This window comes from Eucyclogobius newberryi, unplaced genomic scaffold (genome assembly GCF_026437365.1).
Source record: "Eucyclogobius newberryi isolate DKJ021-1_F unplaced genomic scaffold, fEucNew1.0.hap1 SCAF_1, whole genome shotgun sequence".
Lineage (NCBI taxonomy): Eukaryota > Metazoa > Chordata > Actinopteri > Gobiiformes > Gobiidae > Eucyclogobius > Eucyclogobius newberryi.
The window spans coordinates 19,795,718-19,819,045 of record NW_027315723.1 but is presented as its reverse complement, the minus strand read 5'-3'; the positions used below and the strand labels follow the sequence as shown (position 1 = coordinate 19,819,045).

The 23,328-nt window shown below is 42.8% G+C and overlaps 1 protein-coding gene across 2 annotated transcripts in view; it reads left to right on the top strand.

The window, feature by feature from the left end:
• LOC140354967 (1-phosphatidylinositol 4,5-bisphosphate phosphodiesterase beta-1-like) overlaps positions 1 to 23,328 on the top strand; it is a 314,396-nt gene that overhangs the window by 260,427 nt on the left and 30,641 nt on the right. Inside the window, exons 14-27 of one of the 2 annotated variants that reach the window (XM_072440120.1) lie at positions 1,113 to 1,284; positions 4,207 to 4,293; positions 7,727 to 7,797; positions 8,043 to 8,139; positions 9,310 to 9,394; positions 9,832 to 9,956; positions 11,810 to 11,964; positions 14,368 to 14,532; positions 15,301 to 15,400; positions 15,486 to 15,590; positions 17,397 to 17,516; positions 21,476 to 21,610; positions 22,563 to 22,616; positions 22,715 to 22,934. In XM_072440120.1, the coding sequence (XP_072296221.1) occupies positions 1,113 to 1,284; positions 4,207 to 4,293; positions 7,727 to 7,797; positions 8,043 to 8,139; positions 9,310 to 9,394; positions 9,832 to 9,956; positions 11,810 to 11,964; positions 14,368 to 14,532; positions 15,301 to 15,400; positions 15,486 to 15,590; positions 17,397 to 17,516; positions 21,476 to 21,610; positions 22,563 to 22,616; positions 22,715 to 22,934 (1,691 nt within the window). Of the gene's footprint in view, positions 1 to 1,112; positions 1,285 to 4,206; positions 4,294 to 7,726; positions 7,798 to 8,042; positions 8,140 to 9,309; positions 9,399 to 9,831; positions 9,957 to 11,809; positions 11,965 to 14,367; positions 14,533 to 15,300; positions 15,401 to 15,485; positions 15,591 to 17,396; positions 17,517 to 21,475; positions 21,611 to 22,562; positions 22,617 to 22,714; positions 22,935 to 23,328 lie in introns of both variants that reach the window. The other variant, XM_072440121.1, reaches the window with a different exon arrangement.

Below are 23,328 nucleotides of genomic sequence, written 5' to 3'. Positions count from 1 at the left end.
GTTTAGCCCTGGTTTAGCCCTGGTTTAGGTTTAGTCCTGGTTTAGCCCTGGTTTAACCCAGGTTTAACCCTGGTTTAGCCCTGGTTTAGCCCTGGTTTAGTCCTGGTTTAGCCCTGGTTTAGTCCTGTTTAGTCCTGGTTTAGCCCTGATTTAACCCAGGTTTAACCCTGGTTTAGCCCTGGTTTAGCCCTGGTTTAGGTTTAGTCCTGGTTTAGCCCTGGTTTAACCCAGGTTTAACCCTGGTTTAGCCCTGGTTTAGCCCTGGTTTAGCCCTGGTTTAGTCCTGGTTTAGCCCTGGTTTAGTCCTGTTTAGTCCTGGTTTAGCCCTGGTTTAGTTCTGTTTAGTCCTGGTTTAGCCCTGATTTAACCCAGGTTTAATCCTGGTTTAGCCCTGGTTTAGCCCGGGTTTAGGTTTAACCCAGGTTTAACCCTGGTTTAACCCAGGTTTAACCCCGGTTTAGCCCTGGTTTAGACCTGGTTTAGTCCTGGTTTAGCCCTGATTTAATCCAGGTTTAGCCCTGATTTAGCCCTGGTTTAGCCCTGGTTTAGCCCTGGTTTAGTCCTGGTTTAGTCCTGGTTTAGCTCTGGTTTAGTCCTGTTTAGTCCTGTTTAGTCTGTTTAGCCCTGATTTAACCCATGTTTAACTCTGGTTTAACCCTGGTTTAACCCTGGTTCAGTCCTGGTTTAACCCTGCTTTAGACCTGCTTTAGCCCTGGTTTAGCCCCAAAGTGGACCTGGTCTCGACGTGTTTTAGCTCAGCCCTGATTGGCTCTCACCTTGGTCCTGCTTTTGTCTCCGTTCGTCTTTTGATTCGCTGGTTTCACTCGGCTGAAGGTCATTTCACAGTTGCATTTGTGAACCAGCAGCAGCCTTTGTAAAGCAGACACTAAGTGCACCTCATCAGCACAATCTTTCCACATTTCCACTAAACGCAGTCAAGTCCAAAATGGCCCCTTAAACCGTGGAAAGAAACACACACACAAACAGAATATGTGAGTTTGTTTACAGCTCCAGGGAACGCGGGATAGAACGCGCTTTGATGCAACAAAACGACTTAAGTGCGCGAGTCTTCTTTTCAACTTCTCCCTCTTCTTTTGGCGTTCTGCTTTCAGCTGGAGTCGGGCGTTCCTCTGCCCAGCCCCTTCGAGCTCATGGGCAAAATCCTCATCAAGAACAAGAAGAAGCACCACAAGAAGGACAGCACCAAGAAGAAGCTGTCGGAGCAGGTGTCCAACACGTGCAGCGACTCGTCCAGCGTCTGCGAGCCGTCGTCGCCCAGCGCAGGTACGCAACGGTTTCAAATCAGAAACAACCATAAACTCAACGGTTTGGGCAAGTTTAGTCCAACAATTGGAATATTCAGAGGACATTTGGTCAAAGTGATGGACTATATGTAATTTAATCTTCATCTTGATATCAGATTACTGTCAGATACTGTCAAAATATCCTGATGTATTGTCGCACCAGCTAAAAAATGCATAATAGAGAAAACAAAACACATATATAAGTCGCACTGGAGTATGAATCGCATTTTTAGGGGAAATTTATTTGATAAAATCCCAGACCAAGAACAGACATTTCATCTTGAAATGCAGTTTAAAATAATAACAGATGAGAGAACATGGTGAATAGGTGTACGTATGCTAACGCTAACACCTTTAGCTACATGACGCACAGACAGAACTGTGGTAAGTGTCTGGTATGTTAACGTAACATATTAACAGTTATTCAGATAACTATAGCATAAAGAACATGCTAACAAGTTTACCAAAGCATCAGTTTTACCCCAAATCACTAAATCCATTGAATTATTCTTCCTCTGTGTCACTTCTAAACAACTCCACAAACTCCAGAGGTAGAGGAAGTGCAGATTCTTCTTCTGCGTCACTTAGAGCATCGCTGCGTTGCTTTAGCGCCTTCTTGTTGTTGTCATGTGAAATGCAGTTGCCAGTGTGAAAATAATAAGGCCGTGTCTACAGAGCCGCAGCGCGGGGAAATAGCCAAGCAGTTTCGGCCGCGCGCCGCGGCTCTGTAGACACTCCCAAATAATAAATACCATCACATATAAGTCGCTCTGGAGTATAAATCGCACCCCGGGCAAAAGTATGTAAAAAAAGGTGCGACTTATAATACGGAAAATACAGTATATCCCAGATAAATTTGTGAAAAGTTTGAGGAAAATGTTCCAGTTCAGTTCAGTTTGGCACCAATCTGTGTTCCATTCCATGTGATTTTATTGCTCAAACATACCTTATATAAATGCATTTACTGCGTTTAATGCCATAATGTAACGCTGCCTAACATTGGAAAAGACGTGCGAAATCGATTGCCACACAAGGCGTATTTAAAAACTAATATACTTTTTGACGCAGTAATTTCAGTTACATTGAATATAACATGGCCGTAATTCACTGCTCGGACTCAAAACAAAATCTCAACGTCGACAAAACCAAGATTGACTCGAGTCTGATGCAGAACTTTAAACTCGCAGTACCTAAAGTTTACTGACTTTCATTTCAAACTGCGTACACGTTTTTTGCCCTCACGATAAACCTAACGACAAACACGCTAACGGCGCACCAAGATCTGACGCGCGAACAGCACACGGCGGTCCCAATTTTACCCAACTTGACAACTCTTTTAAAACGCCCTTCATCACTTTCACGGCGCTCTGTTCACCAGGGCGTATTAAAAACATTGAAAATGCACATCTGTGTAACGGACATTTGCACGTGAAGACATGCATGTTATGTATGTTTTTAATCTCCTGTTTAAATTGCCCAGTAGCTCAAATGCATGGCTTTTTACGTGACGCAACACTGCCCCCTCGTGGAATAGATATGCAGCACAATGCTTTTACGCCGCTTATTTAGCTGAACAAATAAAGGTTTTCAGCAATGAACCAGTTACTTCCTGTGTTCACTTTACACATGTTAATAATCTAAGGGCAAATGTCAACTTAAAACAACGAATTTGATCGTGTGATTGGATGAAATTAACTTTATTATTACTACACCTTAACTGAGCTTGAACAAACACTTTAATGAACATATAGTTTATTAAGCATGATTCAGGTTTAGAAACTACTTAATTAAAGAGTATTTGTTTGGGCGAGACACTGCAGGTGGATAGGAAAAAAGTCTTGAAATTTAGACATATCAATTTGAAAAGTTCTTTGTCGTTCACTCACATAAATGTAGTAAAAACAAGTTTTACATGTTTCATCATGTCTTGTTTTCATATTTTAAAAAAAAATTAAATGCCAAAATTGCACATATTTGGTATATCCAAATCTGAAAAATGTATAGAACCAGGTTTAAATGTCTTGCTTCATTTTTTGACATTATCAGATACAAAAACATTTACAGGGGGAATTTTGGATTTCTTATTTAGTTTCTCGATTTGACTGAAAATTGGCGCAGAAATCAAATTTTGCTTCATTTTTTGGAGTCAAAACTTTTTAAATCATCATACAAATATTGTATAAATCATTGTATAAATCAGACTTAAAAGTAGATATCAACAATTCCTTCTGCGCAGTTTGATGAAATGTCGTTAGCTGGTTTGGTTTGGTGTGTGCACGTGCTACTTTAAGACTGGAAAATGTATTTGGAGAAAACAGCTTTTATAGCCACAGTTTCCCAGAGAAATCTATGGATGAAGTGGATTAAATGAAATATGAAAACATCTTTAGGTGCAGATGTTGATGTTTCCTGGTTAAAATGCATATTTTGAGAAAGAAAACTGACAATATATTTATAAATAAATAGTGCCTGTACTAAGCCTGAATCATTCTTGATCAACTTTTATTTGTTCACTATGAATCAGGTCTTTGTTTGCTGCGTTACTGAGGCACAAATAAGTGTAGTTAATATAAAGTGTTGCCTGAACTGTTTGTGTTCTTATTTATTGGAGAAATTCAGTTGATTTACTTTATTCGTTTTTTCATTCAGTTGATTTACTAGCGACATTTCCAAATACATGCCTCATTTACCAAAATATCACCTGAGGAAATGTGTGACGGACGATTCGTGTTGTCCCCTGTCAGAACTCTGAAATGAATGAAAACCACAATAAAAGTCATATTTTATGAACTAACTAATTTACTAACTAATCTAACAAGTCGACTGATGAAACTAAACAAGTTGGAGAGGTTTATTTCCCGTACGTTTCCCACATGAATGTCTCGTGTTACGTCGTGTGCAGGTTCCACCAAAGAGGAGCTGGCTGACTGCGCACAGCCGCCTGAAGGGGGCGAGCTCAGTCTGAGGCCTCATGGCAGGAAGTCTATCGGTGAGTCACCATGTCCCACATGTCCCTGAACCTCCCACGTGTCCCTGAACCTCCCACATGTCCCTGAACCTCCCTCATGTCCCTGAACCTCCCACGTGTCCCTGAACCTCCCTCATGTCCCTGAACCTCCCACATGTCCCTGAACCTCCCACGTGTCCCTGAACCTCCCACATGTCCCTGAACCTCCCACATGTCCCTGAACCTCCCTCGTGTCCCTGAACCTCCCACGTGTCCCTGAACCTCCCACGTGTCCCTGAACCTCCCACGTGTCCCTGAACCTCCCACGTTTCCCTGAACCTCCCTCATGTCCCTGAACCTCCCACATGTCCCTGAACCTCCCACATGTCCCTGAACCTCCCTCATGTCCCTGAACCTCCCACGTGTCCCTGAACCTCCCACGTGTCCCTGAACCTCCCACATGTCCCTGAACCTCCCACGTGTCCCTGAACCTCCCACATGTCCCTGAACCTCCCACGTGTCCCTGATCTCCCACATGTCCCTGAACCTCCCTCATGTCCCTGAACCTCCCACATGTCCCTGAACCTCCCACGTGTCCCTGACCTCCCACATGTCCCTGAACCTCCCACGTGTCCCTGAACCTCCCACGTGTCCCTGACCTCCCACATGTCCCTGAACCTCCCACATGTCCCTGAACCTCCCACGTGTCCCTGACCTCCCACATGTCCCTGACCTCCCATGTGTCCCTGACTTCCCACGTGTCCCTGAACCTCCCACGTGTCCCCGAACCTCCCTCATGTCCCTGAACCTCCCACACGTCCCTGAACCTCCCACACGTCCCTGAACCTCCCTCATGTCCCTGAACCTCCCACGTGTCCCTGAACCTCCCACGTGTCCCTGAACCTCCCACATGTCCCTGAACCTCCCACATGTCCCTGAACCTCCCACGTGTCCCTGAACCTCCCACATGTCCCTGAACCTCCCACGTGTCCCTGATCTCCCACATGTCCCTGAACCTCCCTCATGTCCCTGAACCTCCCACATGTCCCTGAACCTCCCACGTGTCCCTGACCTCCCACATGTCCCTGAACCTCCCACGTGTCCCTGAACCTCCCACGTGTCCCTGACCTCCCACATGTCCCTGAACCTCCCACATGTCCCTGAACCTCCCACGTGTCCCTGACCTCCCACATGTCCCTGACCTCCCATGTGTCCCTGACTTCCCACGTGTCCCTGAACCTCCCACGTGTCCCCGAACCTCCCTCATGTCCCCGAACCTCCCACACGTCCCTGAACCTCCCACGTGTCCCTGAACCTCCCACATGTCCCTGAACCTCCCACATGTCCCTGAACCTCCCTCGTGTCCCTGAACCTCCCACGTGTCCCTGACCTCCCACATGTCCCTGAACCTCCCACATGTCCCTGAACCTCCCACGTGTCCCTGACCTCCCACATGTCCCTGACCTCCCATGTGTCCCTGACTTCCCACGTGTCCCTGAACCTCCCACGTGTCCCCGAACCTCCCTCATGTCCCCGAACCTCCCACACGTCCCTGAACCTCCCACGTGTCCCTGAACCTCCCTCATGTCCCTGAACCTCCCACACGTCCCTGAACCTCCCACACGTCCCTGAACCTCCCTCATGTCCCTGAACCTCCCACGTGTCCCTGAACCTCCCACGTGTCCCTGACCTCCCACATGTCCCTGACCTCCCATGTGTCCCTGACTTCCCACGTGTCCCTGAACCTCCCACGTGTCCCCGAACCTCCCTCATGTCCCCGAACCTCCCACACGTCCCTGAACCTCCCACGTGTCCCTGAACCTCCCTCATGTCCCTGAACCTCCCTCATGTCCCTGAACCTCCCACACGTCCCTGACCCTTTTTTGATTGTCTAAATCAGGGGAATCCAAACTTTTTTCACAGAGGGCCACATTTTAAACTTATACGGAGCGAGGGCCACAAACAACCCAACAATGAAGTGAATCATTCAAAATGTTGCATTTGACACAGTTTCAATGCCTCCATCTTTAATAAGACTTGGAACATTAATATTAGGCTGGTATAAACATAAACATGTTTGAATGTTTCCAATTTTACAGTAAAAAGTACTACTTTTTGTTGTTTGGACCAACTTAGCAGGAAGCCAGGGGGCCATCAAAAATTGGCCCCGGGCCGTAGTTTGAACATGCTTTGTCCAAACAAAGTCCTAAAAATTGACATTCACAGCTATAATTTAGACAATGGTATTTTAAGATTAATTTCTTGAAGTCAAATCTAATCCAAAGCAGAGATGTTCACAAGCTGATGTTGTTTCCACGGCGACCCACAGTGAGGTGTAATTTCCTGTTCAAATGGGTTTTTGAAAATGAAGCGTTTGATAGCGATCGATTCATCTGAATACGGATTGAAAATGCCACGGTGGAATGTAAACAACGTGTTGTTATTTGTAATAATGAGGAAACTCTCATTATGGTTAATATTTATCATGCTGTTTTTGTTGATATTTGTCCATCGTGATATGAATTTAAATTAAATCTGCCGCTGCCGGTTTGGGGAAGTCAGACAACACATTAGTTTAGAAATTATGTTTGACAAAGAATCCACCGTCTCATGTAGTAAAAATATGCCGCAAACGGTGACAAAAAAACAATTAAAAAGTCCTCAATAATGTTATTGTCGTGTTTTTTCAGAGTCATGAAAATGCAGCACCGTTGTCATAGCAATGAACAATTCAAAACTAAATATTTCATCTTCTGAATGAGTAAGAGTCCTCAAACCGTGGACCAAATGCCACCAAAAAGTCTTACTGTTGAGGCATTGGCTGCACAGACTTGCCACGTTTATCTTCTGACGCTTAAAAACAATAAAAATGTCTTTATCAGTTTGTCAGTTTTTGTTTCATATGAATAGGTCCGGTAGTGACATGAATATGAACCAGGTCAAGCATCTGCATTTTTACAGTCGAAAGGCATGTTTAAAGGCATTTTAAAATTTTAAATTGTTCAACCCAATTTACAAACATATTTTGAAAATATTTTTTGATTGTCTTTCTCTTTATACTACTTTATCTCACTTTATTAATTGATGATGACAATACACAATCTTAATAACAATTTCAAATCATCATGAGTCTATTTTAAAATGTTATGAGTTATGATGACCCGTTCCCGAAATGAAAACCCAGATTAAGTACAAGTGCCGTTGTTAGTGTCTCGACCATTTAAAACCCGCAGCGCAAAAATAACCTGCAATCTCCGAAACACTGATAAAGCTCGTTTATTCCATTACTTTTGATGCAATTCCCCCGCCGACCATCGCCGACCATAGCTGCCGGCGCGGGGACTAGTGGCGCGTGTCGGGATAGCGCGCGACAACGTGTACACATTCAGAACACGCTCTCAAAGACTTTGCCGTCGCATCTCGTCCGTGCAGCCTTTGTGCGTTTCTGTGGTTCATAATTGTGCGTTTGTTTCAGGCGAAGTGGAGGCGGAGAGCGAGGACGAAGACGATGACGACGACGACTGTAAAAAAGGCTCCATGGACGAGGTTTGTACTCGCTCAATACTGCCACCTGGTGTTCACAAAACGCAGGGAACGAAGCGCATTACTTCTGCGTCGTCGTCACAAATAAGCCTGTGTGTGTGGTAAATATAACTGTATTATTTTGCGTGTTTGTTGTGTGTTTCTGTGCATGTGTGTGTGTGTGTGTGTGTGTGTGTGTGTGTGTGTGTGTGTGTGTGTGTGTGCGTGCGTGTGCGTGTGGTGTGTGTGTGTTTGTTGTGTGTTTGCAGGGCACAGCGGGCAGTGAGGCCTTTGCCACAGAGGAAATGTCCAACCTGGTCATCTACATCCAGCCGGTCAAGTTCAACAGCTTTGAGGCTTCTAAAAGTATGACTCGAAGACGTATTATAATCAAACCAAAAAGTGTTTAATTCTGCTCTTTATTCATCACAGCTCGTGTTTTTTAACTTGTAGTGGCATAAAGTAGTTTCAATATTATTGTTTTTTATCGTGGTATTTTTCGGTAACTATTCTTTGTACTTGAAAATTAGTTATCGTGACAGGCCTGATCAAAATTAAATATGTTACAATTTGCAAATTATTAGTATCAAAGAGTTTAATTGAGAATATTTACAAATGTGTTTTACCAAGTTCAGTTTTTAGATAAAACTTAAAAGCATTTCATTTTCTCAAAAAACACAGTGCACTTTATAATCCAGTGCGCCTTATACATGGATTAATTCTGGTCGAACCTCGAACCAATTTTGTGTGGTACATGTTTTGTTTCGCTTAATGCGCCTTATAGTCCAGTGTGCCTTAAAGTGCAGAAAATATGGTAAACTAAATAATGACCAAAGGAGATTAACCGTAAGTAAAGAGCCAGAATAGAACTTCACTTGAAATTAAACAGGTTTATGATTTAACCAAGTCTAAATTTGCCAAAGAAAACAGTTCTAAACTAGGACTGAAGTAAGTCTAAAATAGTTCTTGTCTCAGACCTTGAAGTGACGTTTTCGCCAAGTTTCTGTGTTCTATCCGAGTCTGAAAAACATTTGACAGTAAATTACAGAAACAACTACTGTAAATCAAGTAATAAAAACAAGGAATGTGCTTAAATCAGCCTAAATGCTCCATTTAAGTATGTTTAATGATCCAGACATTGTTATAGTTTGTTTTGTTTAGCTCCATTTAACGTTAGCGACATTAGCGACATTAGCGACATTAGCGACATTAGTGACATTAGCGACATTAGCGACATTAGCAACATTAGTGACATTAGCGACATTAGCAACATTGGGGTCATAAGCGACATTAACAACATTAGCGACATTAGCATAACCGTGCACTTATAACGCCAAAAGCTCAGCGCAGGGGCAGCTTCACACACAGCAGGGGGCAGTAGAGAGCAGATAAAGTACTTGCACTGGTCACGTTACTTGCGGCAGAGTTTGAAAATGTCAGTGTTGTTCACGATTTCGTATCAAAAGTCAACATAACCACACCATTCTGATCCACGAGGTCCGTTCTAAAAAATGCTTTTGTTTTTTTTATTCTTAGAGATAAACCGCAGTTTCCAGATGTCGTCCTTTGTGGAGACGAAAGCTCTGGAACAGCTGACCAAATCCCCCGTGGAGTTTGTCGAGTATCTTTTTCAAACATTTTTATGACAAGATTTCATTTTTTTTTTCTCTTATAATGATGACTTTGTTTGGTTCGATGGTACCTGTGGTCATAATAGGTTTACATCAGTCACACAACGTAAAGAAACGTTGAAGGAAATTGCACTGATTTATAAAATTCTATCATTCATTTTTACACAAAAATTCACCCAGGGACAATTTGGGTTCAAGGAACTGGATTTTCTGTCCGTTTAAACATTCTTTAACAAAATAAAGGCGCTGTAATATAGTTTTATTTGACACATAAAGTTAACCTCACCAACACTGTATAATACTTCATTTCAGTGTCACGTGTTCGTTGAGCTACACTAAGAGCTGTAAAAAGCGGCGATAGCTGCGCCGTAAAGTGCGTTTTGGTGAAGCAGGTCACGCGGGGTGGTTCTTAAATAGAGCTGTTCAGATACAACAAGTCTCAGCTGAGCAGGATCTACCCCAAAGGCACCAGAGTGGACTCCTCCAACTACAACCCGCAGCTCTTCTGGAACGCAGGCTGTCAGCTCGTGGCACTGAACTTCCAGACAATTGGTAAGAGCGTTAATCATGATTGTTAAAACGGTCAAATTTACTTTTAAAGCATACATATTGTGCTAAATGTTCTCTTTTTTTGAGCTTTTAACCAATATTTCCTCATCAAAAACACACCTGGAGTTTTACGCTTCTTTGTTCATTCTTTCTCCGAGCCTCACAAAAACAACTGGTTTCAAATTTCCCAGATTTGTGACGTCAAAGGTGGTTTTTAAATCCATAAATCATCGGCAGACTCGTTCCCGTCGTCATGTCAACTGCGTGCTTGTGCTGGCATGTCGGGGCAAGCTAGCTTTTGCTCATTTCCCGATGGCAATTCCCTCTGCTGCCAGTAAATGGAGCGCTAACACAATTCCTCATGCAGCGATGTCCGACTGATGTAGATATCATATTTTAAGCGCTAAATGTGGCAAAGCAGAGGTACAAGAGCATGTTTAAAGGCCAATAACTAAACAAAGCATAATATGTGTCCTTTAAAAATGAGCAAAAATGCTAAAAAAAAAGTAAGAAAGTAAGAAAATTTCTTACAGGTGTTGGTGAATATAGTGACTAAAGTAAGACGTTGAGTATTACACAATTGGTGTGAAATATAACTTTATACACAACACAACTATTGGAAACATAATTAATTACCATATTTTCGGAGTATAAGTCGCACCAACTTGGGGCAAGGACACCCCACCCACCTCTCCAGGTGGGTGGGGTGTCCTTGCCCCAAGTGGAGGAGTTCAAGTATCTCGGGGTCTTGTTCACGAGTGAGGGAAGGATGGAGCGTGAGATCGACAGGCGGATCGGTGCAGTGGCTGCAGTGATGCAGTCGCTGCGTCGGACTGTTGTGGTGAAGAGGGAGCTGAGCCGAAAGGCAAAGCTCTCGATTTACCGGTCGGTCTACGTTCCTACCCTCACCTATGGTCATGAGCTTTGGGTAGTGACCAAAAGAACAAGATCGCGGATACAAGCGGTCGAAATGAGTTTCCTCCGCCGTGTGGCTGGGCGCTCCCTTACGGGGGGAGCTCGGAGTAGAGCCGCTGCTCCTCCACGTCGAGAGGAGCCAGCTGAGGTGGCTCGGGCATCTGTTCCGGATGCCTCCTGGGCGCCTCCCTCGGGAGGTGTTTCAGGCATGTCCCACCGGGAAGAGGCCCCGGGGAAGACCCAGGACACGCTGGAGAGACTATGTCTCTCGGCTGGCCTGGGAACGCCTCGGGATCCCCCCGGAGGAGTTAGAGGAAGTGTCTGGGGAGAAGAAAGTCTGGGAGTCCCTGCTCAGACTGCTGCCCCCGCGACCCGGCCCCGGATAAAGCGGCAGAAGATGGATGGATGGATGGATGAAGTCGCACCAGCCAAAAAATGCATAATAGAGAAGAAAAAAACATATATAAGTTGTACGTATGCTAACGCTAACACCTTCAGCTACATGAGGCACAGACAGAACTGTGGTAAGTGTCTGGTATGTTGACGTAACATATGAACAGTTATTCAGATAACTATAGCATAAAGAACATGCTAACAAGTTTACCAAAGCATCAGTTTTACCCCAAATCACTAAATCCATTGAATTCTTCTTCCTCTGTGTCACTTCTAAACAACTCCACAAACTCCAGAAGTAGAGGAAGTGCAGATTCTTCTTCTGCGTCGCTTAGAGCCTAGAGCGCCCTCTTGTGGTTGTCAGTGTCAAAATAACAAATAATATCACATATAAGTCGCTCTGGAGTCGCACCTCGGTCAAAACTATGAAAAAAGGTGCAATTTATAGTCTGTAAAATACGGTACACAAACACTACAGTCATCTACAACCATAATTTAGCACTTATTTATTATTCGTCTCCATAGCAACCTCTCTCTCTTCTCTGCAGATCTGTCCATGCAGCTGAACCTGGGCATGTACGAGTACAACGGAAAGTGTGGCTACCGGCTCAAACCAGAGTTCATGCGACGACCGGACAAGAACTTTGACCCCTTCACAGAAAGCACCGTGGACGGGATCGTCGCCAATACGCTTTCTGTCAAGGTGCGAACGTTTATCGCTAAATCGCTAAATGAAAAGTGCAAGGGAATGTGTAAAAAGATAAAAATAAATGACACAAAATCAATATATTTTCCTTTGAACAATAGTTTGTGTCATTCCAGTCGTCCAAGTGTGAGTTCTGACAGAGTTCTGGTAAATCACCGCCTGAATAATCTAATAAATATCCTTAAAGTGGCAGGTTCCTGTCAGAACTGAAGAAGCGAAACTTGTTCATTGATAAAAACCTTTGCTAAGTTGACTGAATTTTTGATGGCAGTCGTTTTTTTGGGGGTTTTTTTGCAGTTGAAATTATGTTGAAGTTTCTCTACACCTCGACTCAAATCATGGAGCTTTGACAAGTTAATAAACCTAAATGAAATGATTCAATCAAGTCCTCACATTCAGTTTCATAATGTCAATCATATTGGTGCAATATTCTCTGTCCATATAACTGCTGTAAATAAGAGTGTTACTATTGTTACTATTTTATTTTTATTTTTTATATATATATATATATATATATATATATATAGATATTTAATTATTATTATTGAGTGTCTGCTTATGATGTCATAAAGCAGACACTATATGTTCTTGTATTTTAGGATTGTAGGATTATACGTCTTTACGATCGCTTTCACCGTCTTAGGGGGGCTATTGCTTTTGACATTTTTACATACCGGAATATTTTTCAGTATTTGCAAAAGTAAATTGCTAATGCTAATGCTAATGCCTAGCATTAGCGTCTCAACAGGAGGGGGTGCAGCCGGGTCACCGAGGCTCTCTCTCTCTCTTTCTCCCTGCTCAGGTCTGCGTTCAGCACGATCTTGCAATTTGTCAGGACAAACAACTATTTGAGTCGCAAACTACGCAATCATCAACTGTGAATTACTGAGCGTCGTTAGTATGCCGCAAAACGCAGCAGAAAACACGGACGGGCGGAAAGGTGGCCGCGCGGGAAGGCTGAATATTTTTCAACAAATATTGAAAATTTTCAACAACACATGTAGTAATGCAGTACCTTTTCCACAAATTTAGCACATTACACTTCTTTACACAACTAAACTACATGTTGTTATTGTTGTTGTTGTTGTTTTATGGCTGCTGCTGCTGCTGCTGCTGCTGCTGCTGCTGCTGCTGCTGCTGCTGTTGTTGTTTTATGGCGGTTGGCATCCAAGTGTTGCATTATCGCCAGACTTCTTTAGAAATTCTTTATCCATTACTTTGGCCCATGAGTTCAAAGCACGTTAGAACATCCTCTTCCTCCATTCCATGGAATGCTCAAGTATATTGTCCTTGCCCTGGCGGGGCCGCGCCGCGCCCTGTGGATTCACGCGGCAAGCGCCATTTTATTCGAGTTCGGGCCGATCGCGTCTATGCCCCATGTGTGACTTTCATCGATGTTCAGAGGGTCAAAATGCCCGAGTATGAACATGAAGAATAGGAATAAGAAACCAGGGGAAGAACAATAGACCCTTTGCATTCTATAGAATGAACATTCCATTCCATGGCTCGAGCCCAACAAGAATAAAGTCTTTACTACACACATGTACTTTTACGCAAGAATGTCTTCAGCCATTGCACATTATCTAGTTGTTTTTTTGCTTTTATATATTTTTGCTCTAGTTGTTTTTATAAAAGCTTTTCTATTAAGAGTGTTTTTTTTAAGTTTTCTATAAGTTATCTGTGTCACGAATGGCAGAACGGAGCCAATTACGGAGCGGGAGACAGGCGAAGAATTAAACAGTCTTTAATCCAAAATAAGACAGAAAAATACAAAATCTTCAGGCAAAGGTCAGGTCCATTATCCAGCGGTGTCAGAGAGCAAGCGAGAGTTGTAATCAAAATCCTGTCCAGGTTCGGTACACAGGCTAATGACACTATCAGGGATCAGGCAGAAGGAGAAACACAAGGCGGTCCAGAGTCGATAATGGCAAACAGGAACAACGAAGGGCAGGCAGGAATCAGAGTCAAAACAGAGGCTCAGAAAAAATGCTCGAATGCTAGGGCTAAGGGGGCAATAACAGACAATCTCGCTAAGAACAAAGGAACACACCCACTAATATACTACAACCAGTGATTAGAAATGAGGTACAGCTGTGAGTGAGCAGAGAGACAAAAGGGGCGGTAACCAGAGGAAGAACAAGAAGGGAGGAGGGAAACAAAGAGGAGCAGAGGAAAAAGACTGAAAAACTTCTAACGCCAAAACAGATCATGACAATCTGTTCTTTTACTTCTGTACCTACTTGTGTTGCAACACTGGAATTTCCCCATTGTGGGACAAATAAAGGCTTATCTTATCCTAACTAATAGACTTGTAAAATGTCTTCAACTCCTTTGTTAGTAAGAAACACTTTTTTAGCTGCAACAGTCTTTCTCAAATCTCTTTCAATCCCCGCTTCTTAGATCATATCCGGGCAGTTCTTGTCGGACAAAAAAGTCGGCACGTACGTGGAGATCGACATGTTCGGCCTCCCGGTGGACACCAAGAGAAAGGCCTTCAAAACCAAGACGTCCCAAGGCAACGCCATCAACCCGGTGTGGGAGGAGGAGGCCATCGTTTTCAAGAAGGTTCGGCAATACGCCGATGTTTGCCGAGGACTCCATATTGGCAGGCGTAATGTTTTACAGCTCCCCCTGCAGCTCACTTGTGAAAATACATCGTCAGAAATGAGCAAACCTTTCTTTTCTTTCTGTCTTCATCGTGATGGGGCAGAATAATCGCATACAAAACAGGTCACGTTGCCAAATATGAAAAAAGAGCCAGGGTTTCTCAGAGGAGTTCGTTCATCTCCGATTTCGGTAAATGTCGCTAGGGGGCGACGGAGGACACTTCAAATGCCCCAAAAACACATATTTAACCATGACAGGGACTCACAAAGACGTTTAATAATGTAAAAATGTGACTTAGTTGTGCTTTAAAGTGTTTAGATGGCGTAGATTATGCCCTGTTTTGGCTGAACTTGTGCGTCTAATTCACCATCTTTATTAAGAAACGATCCCTGGAGATGTTTGTGAGAAATATTTTTTATTATGTATGTTATTACCCCTCAAAACCAATGCAAAAATACAGCTGTAGTTTAATTAACATGAGGCTTGATTCACTACTAGCCCGTTTGGGAGGAGGAATCCAATTTTCCTGGAAATCTGGAGCTTTTAAATCCGATAAAAGGCTCTGGCTGGATAATGTGTACATCCTGGAGCACAACTATGATCCAATATCTCTGAAAGCTCGAATAAAGTTAGTTATTCAAGGCCGAGCTGTGCCACCATCGCTGCCGGTGTGGAGTTTGGTGGACTTCTCTGGGTGTTTGAGTGCTCGGTTGTCGTGCGTTGCAGGTTGTGTTGCCCACTCTCGCCTCACTGAGGATCGCCGTGTTTGAAGAAGGCGGCAAGTTCATCGGGCATCGCATCATCCCCGTGTCGGCCATCCGTCCAGGTATTCTCATGTGTAGTCCCAATACTGTAGAGTGAGAGTGTGTGATGACGGCGTAAACGACTAAACAGATGCGTTTGAACTGCAGGTTATCGCTACGTCAGTTTGAGGAACGAGAAGAACCAGTCCCTGACGCTGCCCGCTCTGTTTGTGTACGTGGAGGTGAAGGACTATGTTCCTGACACGTTTGCAGGTAACTCTAGTGTGTAGGACTATGTTCCCCACACGTTTGCAGGTAACTCTAGTGTGTAGGACTATGTTCCTGACACGTTTGCAGGTAACTCTAGTGTGTAGGACTATGTTCCTGACACGTTTGCAGGTAACTCTAGTGTGTAGGACTATGTTCCTGACACGTTTGCAGGTAACTCTAGTGTGTAGGACTATGTTCCTGACACGTTTGCAGGTAACTCTAGTGTGTAGGACTATGTTCCTGACACGTTTGCAGGTAACTCTAGTGTGTAGGACTATGTTCTTGACACGTTTGCAGGTAACTCTAGTGTGTAGGACTATGTTCCTGACACGTTTGCAGGTAACTCTAGTGTGTAGGACTATGTTCCTGACACGTTTGCAGGTAACTAGTGTGTAGGACTATGTTCCTGACACGTTTGCAGGTAACTCTAGTGTGTAGGACTATGTTCCCGACACGTTTGCAGGTAACTCTAGTGAGTAGGACTATGTTCCTGACATGTTTGCAGGTAACTCTAGTGTGTAGGACTATGTTCCCGACACGTTTGCAGGTAACTCTAGTGTGTAGGACTATGTTCCTGACACGTTTGCAGGTAACTCTAGTGTGTAGGACTATGTTCCCGACACGTTTGCAGGTAACTCTAGTGTGTAGGACTATGTTCCCGACATGTTTGCAGGTAACTCTAGTGTGTAGGACTATGTTCCCGACACGTTTGCAGGTAACTCTAGTGTGTAGGACTATGTTCCCGACACATTTGCAAGTAACTCTAGTGTGTAGGACTATGTTCCCGACACGTTTGCAGGTAACTCTAGTGTGTAGGACTATGTTCCTGACACGTTTGCAGGTAACTTTAGTGTGTAGGACTATGTTCCCGACACGTTTGCAGGTAACTCCAGTGTGTAGGACTATGTTCCTGACACGTTTGCAGGTAACTCTAGTGTGTAGGACTATGTTCTCCACACGTTTGCAGGTAACTCTAGTGTGTAGGACTATGTTCCCCACACGTTTGCAGGTAAGTCTAGTGCGTAGGACTATGTTCCTGACAAGTTTGCAGGTAACTCTAGTGTGTAGGACTATGTTCCTGACACGTTTGCAGGTAACTCTAGTGTGTAGGACTATGTTCCTGACACGTTTGCAGGTAACTCTAGTGTGTAGGACTATGTTCCTGACACGTTTGCAGGTAACTCTAGTGTGTAGGACTATGTTCTTGACACGTTTGCAGGTAACTCTAGTGTGTAGGACTATGTTCCTGACACGTTTGCAGGTAACTCTAGTGTGTAGGACTATGTTCCCGACACGTTTGCAGGTAACTCTAGTGTGTAGGACTATGTTCCTGACACGTTTGCAGGTAACTCTAGTGTGTAGGACTATGTTCCTGACACGTTTGCAAATAACTTTTGTGCTGTGGCCCTGACGTTACATCGGAGTCACACTCAGCTCAGGGTCACGAAGGCTCGGACAGTAACACGCTCTCGTTCCCTCAAATGACGTGAAAAGTGCTTAGACCGTGGTGTTTGGAGACCACTCTGGAGCCGCACTCCATATTACTAGATAATTTGGCTATTCAGATTAGGACTATACCAAAACTAAACCAGGACTAAACCAGGACCAATCCAGCATTTGTGATGTGTATGATCACAACATCTCTTACTAGACAATCTTTATTAATCCCTCATCAGAATGTTTTAAAACACTATGCCCTTCTTACTTTCTTTTTGTCCTTCTTTCTTTACTCCTTTGTTTCTTTCCTTCCTTCTTTATTTCTTTCCTTATTTCCGTCTTTCCTTTCTCTCTCTCCTTCTCTGTTGTCAGATGTGATTGAGGCTTTGTCCAATCCGATCCGCTACGTGAACCTGATGGAGCAGAGAGCCAATCAGCTGGCAGCTCTGACGCTGGAGGAGGGCGGAGAGGAGGAAGGAGACAAGGATGTGAGTGACTCTATGGGGGAGGAGCACATACTCTGTTTACTTTATTTTATGGTGTAAGTTGCTCTCTAACTATGTTTCTAATGCACTTGACCAAAGCACAGTACCACATACGGCTAGTGAATACTTTGAAAATGTATTTTAGTTACAGAATACAGCGCCAATAAAATGTGTTACTTGGTCTGATCCGAGTACTGTATCCTGAATACTTAATACTTTCACGTTAAGCTGTTATGCATTTATTTATCCGAAAAGAGAACTTTAATCACACATTAGAGAAGGGAAAATTGCACAAATCCAGTACAAACATTGAAAAAAAATGTGTTTTAAAGGTACAAATTTAAAACAGGAAGTCTACTGTCTAAGGTGCAGGATTATTTTTAATTTTAGTTTTCAGGAGAAAGTATTGCAATAATCAATACGGTTTGACTAACTTTAACCATCATTTAGAATAACTATACTTTTTCCTATTCCTGTAAATCCTCACCCGGACCTTGATTAGTAGTTACTAAGCCTGAATCATGCTTAATAAACTTTACTGTATGTTCATTATGATTTAAGTGTGTGTTCATGCTTTGTTAAGGCAAAGGAAGGTGTAGTTATCATAAAGTGTTTTCCATAATCCTTTTTCTAAGCATGACTAAGCCCTAACCTTAAAGTGCCTATGACAAGTTTTTAAAATTCAAATTTTGACTTTATCTGGTGTATTTATACCTGTTGTACATATAAAGGATAGTTTTACACCAATCAAGCAGCTATTTGTGGAGAAAACGTTGAAAAATCTGTAGGCAATGACAGGAAGTGACATCACACAAGGGACACTCATTCCAGTCAAAGTTTATGCAGAATTTACACAAAGACATTGACATTTTAAACATAATTCAACAAAATAAAGTCGCTCTTGTATATTTTTATTTGTCAAATTATAACGTTTTTGCCCAGTGTTTGCTGGGTAATTTCCTAGTGTGATGTCATCAATTACAAACAGGAAGTGAAATTATAAACCTAAAAAATGTGCCAGTCTGGGATAACATTTTTATTTTTTCTAGCCAAATTCAAAATATTTATCTGAACTGCATTTTAATTCAATGAGTTGTCTGACCTGTAGGGGGCACTATTGTTCACTATATCCATGTTCCTAAACTTCAGTCAAAACCAGGTAAAAACAGTAGAAATATTATATTATTTAATTAGCATCAACTTTAGAACCGCTAACTTGATCCCAGGTCACAAGAATAATCCAAACACGTCCGTAACATTCGTCAGAGGCAAATTAATGAGTTTGAAGAGCACCAGTGGGTTTGTGATCAGAGGTTAAGACAATAAGAGCCAGGATTAGACTTGACATTTGACTTTCATCTAGAAAACCAAATGCCATGAGGAAGATGACCTTTAATTCAGTTGTGTGAGATGAGACGTGGAGAAAATAGCTCTGTGTAAAAAAAAAAAAAAAAAGTTAAAACAGGAAAACTCTGGACAAAAGCACGTTTAAGTGATGTCTGAAAAGTCGATCAATGCCAATCAAGAAACCAAAAGAGGTTAGAGAAGAGAGCCTGTATATGTGAGGAAAATCCAGTGTTGAAACGCAATGTTTAAGATCAACAAGAGAATCAAAATATGCAGGATTTGTGTGTGTATTTTTGTGTATTTTTTGTGTGTGTATTTTTGTGTATTTTTTATGTTGTAATTATTCATGTCTGTTTGTCTCACTAAAATGCAAACAATATATTAAAAAAGATGGAAAAAATATTTAAAAATATATCTTAATCTAACACAACAATTAGACCAAAAATAAAAGGCAGAAAATGTAATAATAATAATAATAATTGTAATAATTATAATAACAATAATGATAATTAACAGTTGTACAATACAGTTAATACAATAAACACTGTGAAATATGAGAAAATAAATTCAATTCATAACAGACTCGTGTGGTTTTCCCGATTCATGCATTCAAAGTTGATAAAGCTGTTTGACTATTACAAATATAAAATAATGCTCTTATGCTACAATACTTTATCTTTTTACATTTGTGAATATGAAATTTACCCACAGAACCATAAGATCTAAACATTTATTGAGGATTGATTCAGTTCTTTAGTCTTTTTATTCTAATCCAATTAAATTATTATTATTTTAACTTAAAAATTATTCAAGATCTATTCAAATTTTTTATAATAAATGATTCACTTTCTAATTCACAGAAGTCACATTTTGGCCCCACTGTCTTAATTTTTCTGCTGCTTCAATATATAAGTTCAACCACAAGAGGTCACTATCATTCTACTTTTCATCTGCAAAAGTGAATGAATCGATAGATTCATGCACATCCCTCTAAAAGTAACTGGCTGCCCAACTTCCTCTAACTCAATATATCATAAACATGACCTCCCTCACATGCAGTACTCTGGGGTGAAATGTAACAAAGTACTATCTTTTTTAGATATCTGTAAACCTGACACTCAACTTTACTCAAGTCATTTATAGACTTTTTACTTTTACTCGACCACACATGGGCGCAGGTATCTGGACTGAAAAGTAGTATATATAAAGTATTTTCTGTATGATCTGGGGGATAATATTCAGCACAGTCATGGTGATATTCTGCCTTAAACTTTTGAGTACTTTAAACTTTTACTTTACTTTTTCTTTGTACTACTTTTACTTTGGTCACTTTGCTGCTCCTGCATCTGTACTTTTACAAACATAAGTACTTAATTCTTAAGGTGGAGCAGAGGTGGAGGAGGAGCAGAGGTGGAGGAGGAGCAGAGGTGGAGGAGGGGCAGATGTGGAGGAGGAGCAGAGGTGGAGGAGGAGCAGAGGTGGAGGAGGAGCAGAGGTGGAGGAGGAGCAGAGGTGGAGGAGGGGCAGAGGTGGAGGAGGAGCAGAGGTGGAGGCGTGTCTGGATCCTAGATGATGTGAAGTCGCATTAACCTTTAGAGAGATAAGTGCCAAGTCTGAGGGGAAATCAAGTCTTGTGTTCAGGAGGAGCAAGGACGGAGGAGCAAGGAGAGAGGAGAGAGGAAAGAGGAAAGAGGAGCGAGGAGCAAGGAAAGAGGAGACAGGACAGAGGAGCGAGAGGAGGGGAGAGAGGAGAAAGGAGCAAGAGAAGAAAGGAGCGAGAAGAGAGAGGACAGAGGAGCAAGGAAAAAGGAGCAAGGACAGAGGAGAGAGGAGCAAGAGAAGAAAGGAGCGAGAAGAGAGAGGACAGAGGAGAGAGGAGAAAGGAGAGAGGAGCGAGGAGAGTGCAGAGAGGAGTGAGGAGTGAGGAGAGAGGAGCGAGGAGAGAGGAGAGAGGAGTGAGGAGTGAGGAGCGAGGAGCGAGGAGTGAGGAGCGAGGAGAGAGGAGGCCATGCTCAGACTCGGGTACCAGAGTTATGTCTACAGGGTTTACAACACTAAGGTACTGAACTATCAGAGATTTACTTCACGCGATCCTCATGATGGAAACTCTCAATATAATCTCATTCTCAATATGTTCTAATGACGTAAATGTGTGTTTCATTGCCTTTTTCTCTGTCTAGCCACGTTTGTGTGATCAGCAGCATTGTTTTATTGTAGTTGTGCGACTATTGTGTGCCCTCCGGGATAAGTAATGTGTATTTAAATAATAGTATTGATAATAACATTAGTTTGACTTGTTTTATTAGTTTCTTTTCCCAGATTGTACGACTTATAAATGCAAGCGACATTGCTTTGGATTTGGAAAACAAATACAAAGATGAGAGACAAGTCACAGAGGCGTCGTCCTTTGGTCGCCATAGCAATTAGCAATTAGCAATTCAAACAGAAACTCATGAATAGGATTAAACGTGATGTTATCTAGCTGGATACAGCATCATCAATAATACACGTTATTCCTAAATATTCACTCACTCATTCTAGAAGCCTCCAGTCACCATAGTTCGGGCTTTAGATTGAAAGTGTATCCGTGTGTCATGTGGGCGTGTGTCGTGCAGGTAGAGGCGGGCAGCGACGCCCCCTCCGAGTCTAAGGTGGACTCCCGGGTGACGTTGCCGGCGGAGAACGGCCTGAGCCACACGCCCATCATCGCCCCTAAGCCGCCCTCGCTCGGGGGGCACCAGCCGCAGCCCGCAGGTAACTCCACCCACAGCCCGCAGGTAACTCCACCCACAGCCCGCAGGTAACCCCGCCCACAGCCCGCAGGTAACCCCACCCACACATGTCAATAGAGAGAGAGAGAGAGAGTTGGGTCCATTAAACCAGAAAATGTCTACCATAATTCAAATAACTTGCAGAATATTCAGTTGTAACTAATGTATACATAACAGAAAACAAAGTACATTTCCCGTTAAATTTTCCCATTTATATTTCCAAAGATTCAGATTCAGGAGTTTAAGGGCACAACAGACTTTAACCATGATGCGGTTGTTTTCTGTCAGATTTGGCTAAATGTTTTATAAAGTTGACAGTTTATAAAGTTTTAGAAATCTATTTTAGACAAATATTGATGAGGTGTTTAGTCACCATAGCGACCTGCGGCGAGCTGGCCCCTGTTCACTGGGATCGGCTCCAGTCACCCATGACCATAAACAGGAACAACCGGTGCAAAAGGAATTAATGAATGAATGGCTTATTAACCCCGAGCAGCCTTTTACATTTTCAATATACATAATTTTTTTGAGTAAAATGAATGGGAAATTTACTTGGTTGACCAGGCGGTGGGCCTCACTGTTGGGCTCAAGAATCTTTAAAAAAAATAGTGGCTCAGTGGTTAGTGTTCCTCCTGAATTATGCTCAAAATTGAAAGCGACATACACAAAAGTAATGTAGTATTCTATTTATGTAGATCTAAATCAAGGTAAAGGTTAATAATCCAAGTCATTTGAACTACATTTTGGCGTTGCCAGGTTGTAAATAAATAGCCCCATTTCTAACACTTTTCTACCTTCTTGGCTTTGCGTCAGCAGTCACACATTCACACACATGTGCATACACCAGAGTGCGCAGACACTTCGGACATCAGACTAGCAACACCAACCGCGCTACTAATACAAGAGTCACTTACATAATTATATTTCATTCTAAGGCTCTTTGAAGCCGGCTGTGAAGACCGAGGACATTATCCAGAGCGTCCTTACAGGTAATGTTCAATTTACCATTGTATTTGCGTACTTTTAGAAATACTGTGAGTAGTAATAGTAATAGTATCATTCGTTTTTTCCTCCTTTTATACGTCAGAGCTGGAGGCCCAGACCCTGGAGGAACTGAAGCAGCAGAAGGCGTTTGTCCGCGAGCAGAGGAAACAGTACAAAGAGATGAAGGAGCTGGTCCGAAAACACCACCGGAAAACCACTGAACTCATCAAGGAACACACGGCCCGAGTGTCCGAACTGCAGAGCCAGCAGCAGAGGAAGAGGTCGGCCCTGCTCAAGAGCCACAAGAGAGAGACCAAAAAGAGGTAAGAGCCATGAGAGAGAGACCAAAAAGAGGTAAGAGCCATGAGAGAGAGACCAAAAAGAGGTAAGAGCCATGAGAGAGAGACCAAAAAGAGGTAAGAGCCATGAGAGAGAGACCAAAAAGAGGTAAGAGCCATGAGAGAGAGACCAAAAAGAGGTAAGAGCCGCAAGAGAGAGGACAAAAAGAGGTAAGAGTCACGAGAGAGAGACCAAAAAGAGGTAAGAGCCGCAAGAGAGAGGACAAAAAGAGGTAAGAGTCACGAGAGAGTGGGCAAAAAGAGGTAAGAGCCACGAGAGAGAAGGCAAAAAGAGGTAAGAGCCACGAGAGAGAGACCAATAAGAGGTAAGAGCCGCAAGAGAGAGGACAAAAAGAGGTAAGAGTCGCGAGAGAGTGGG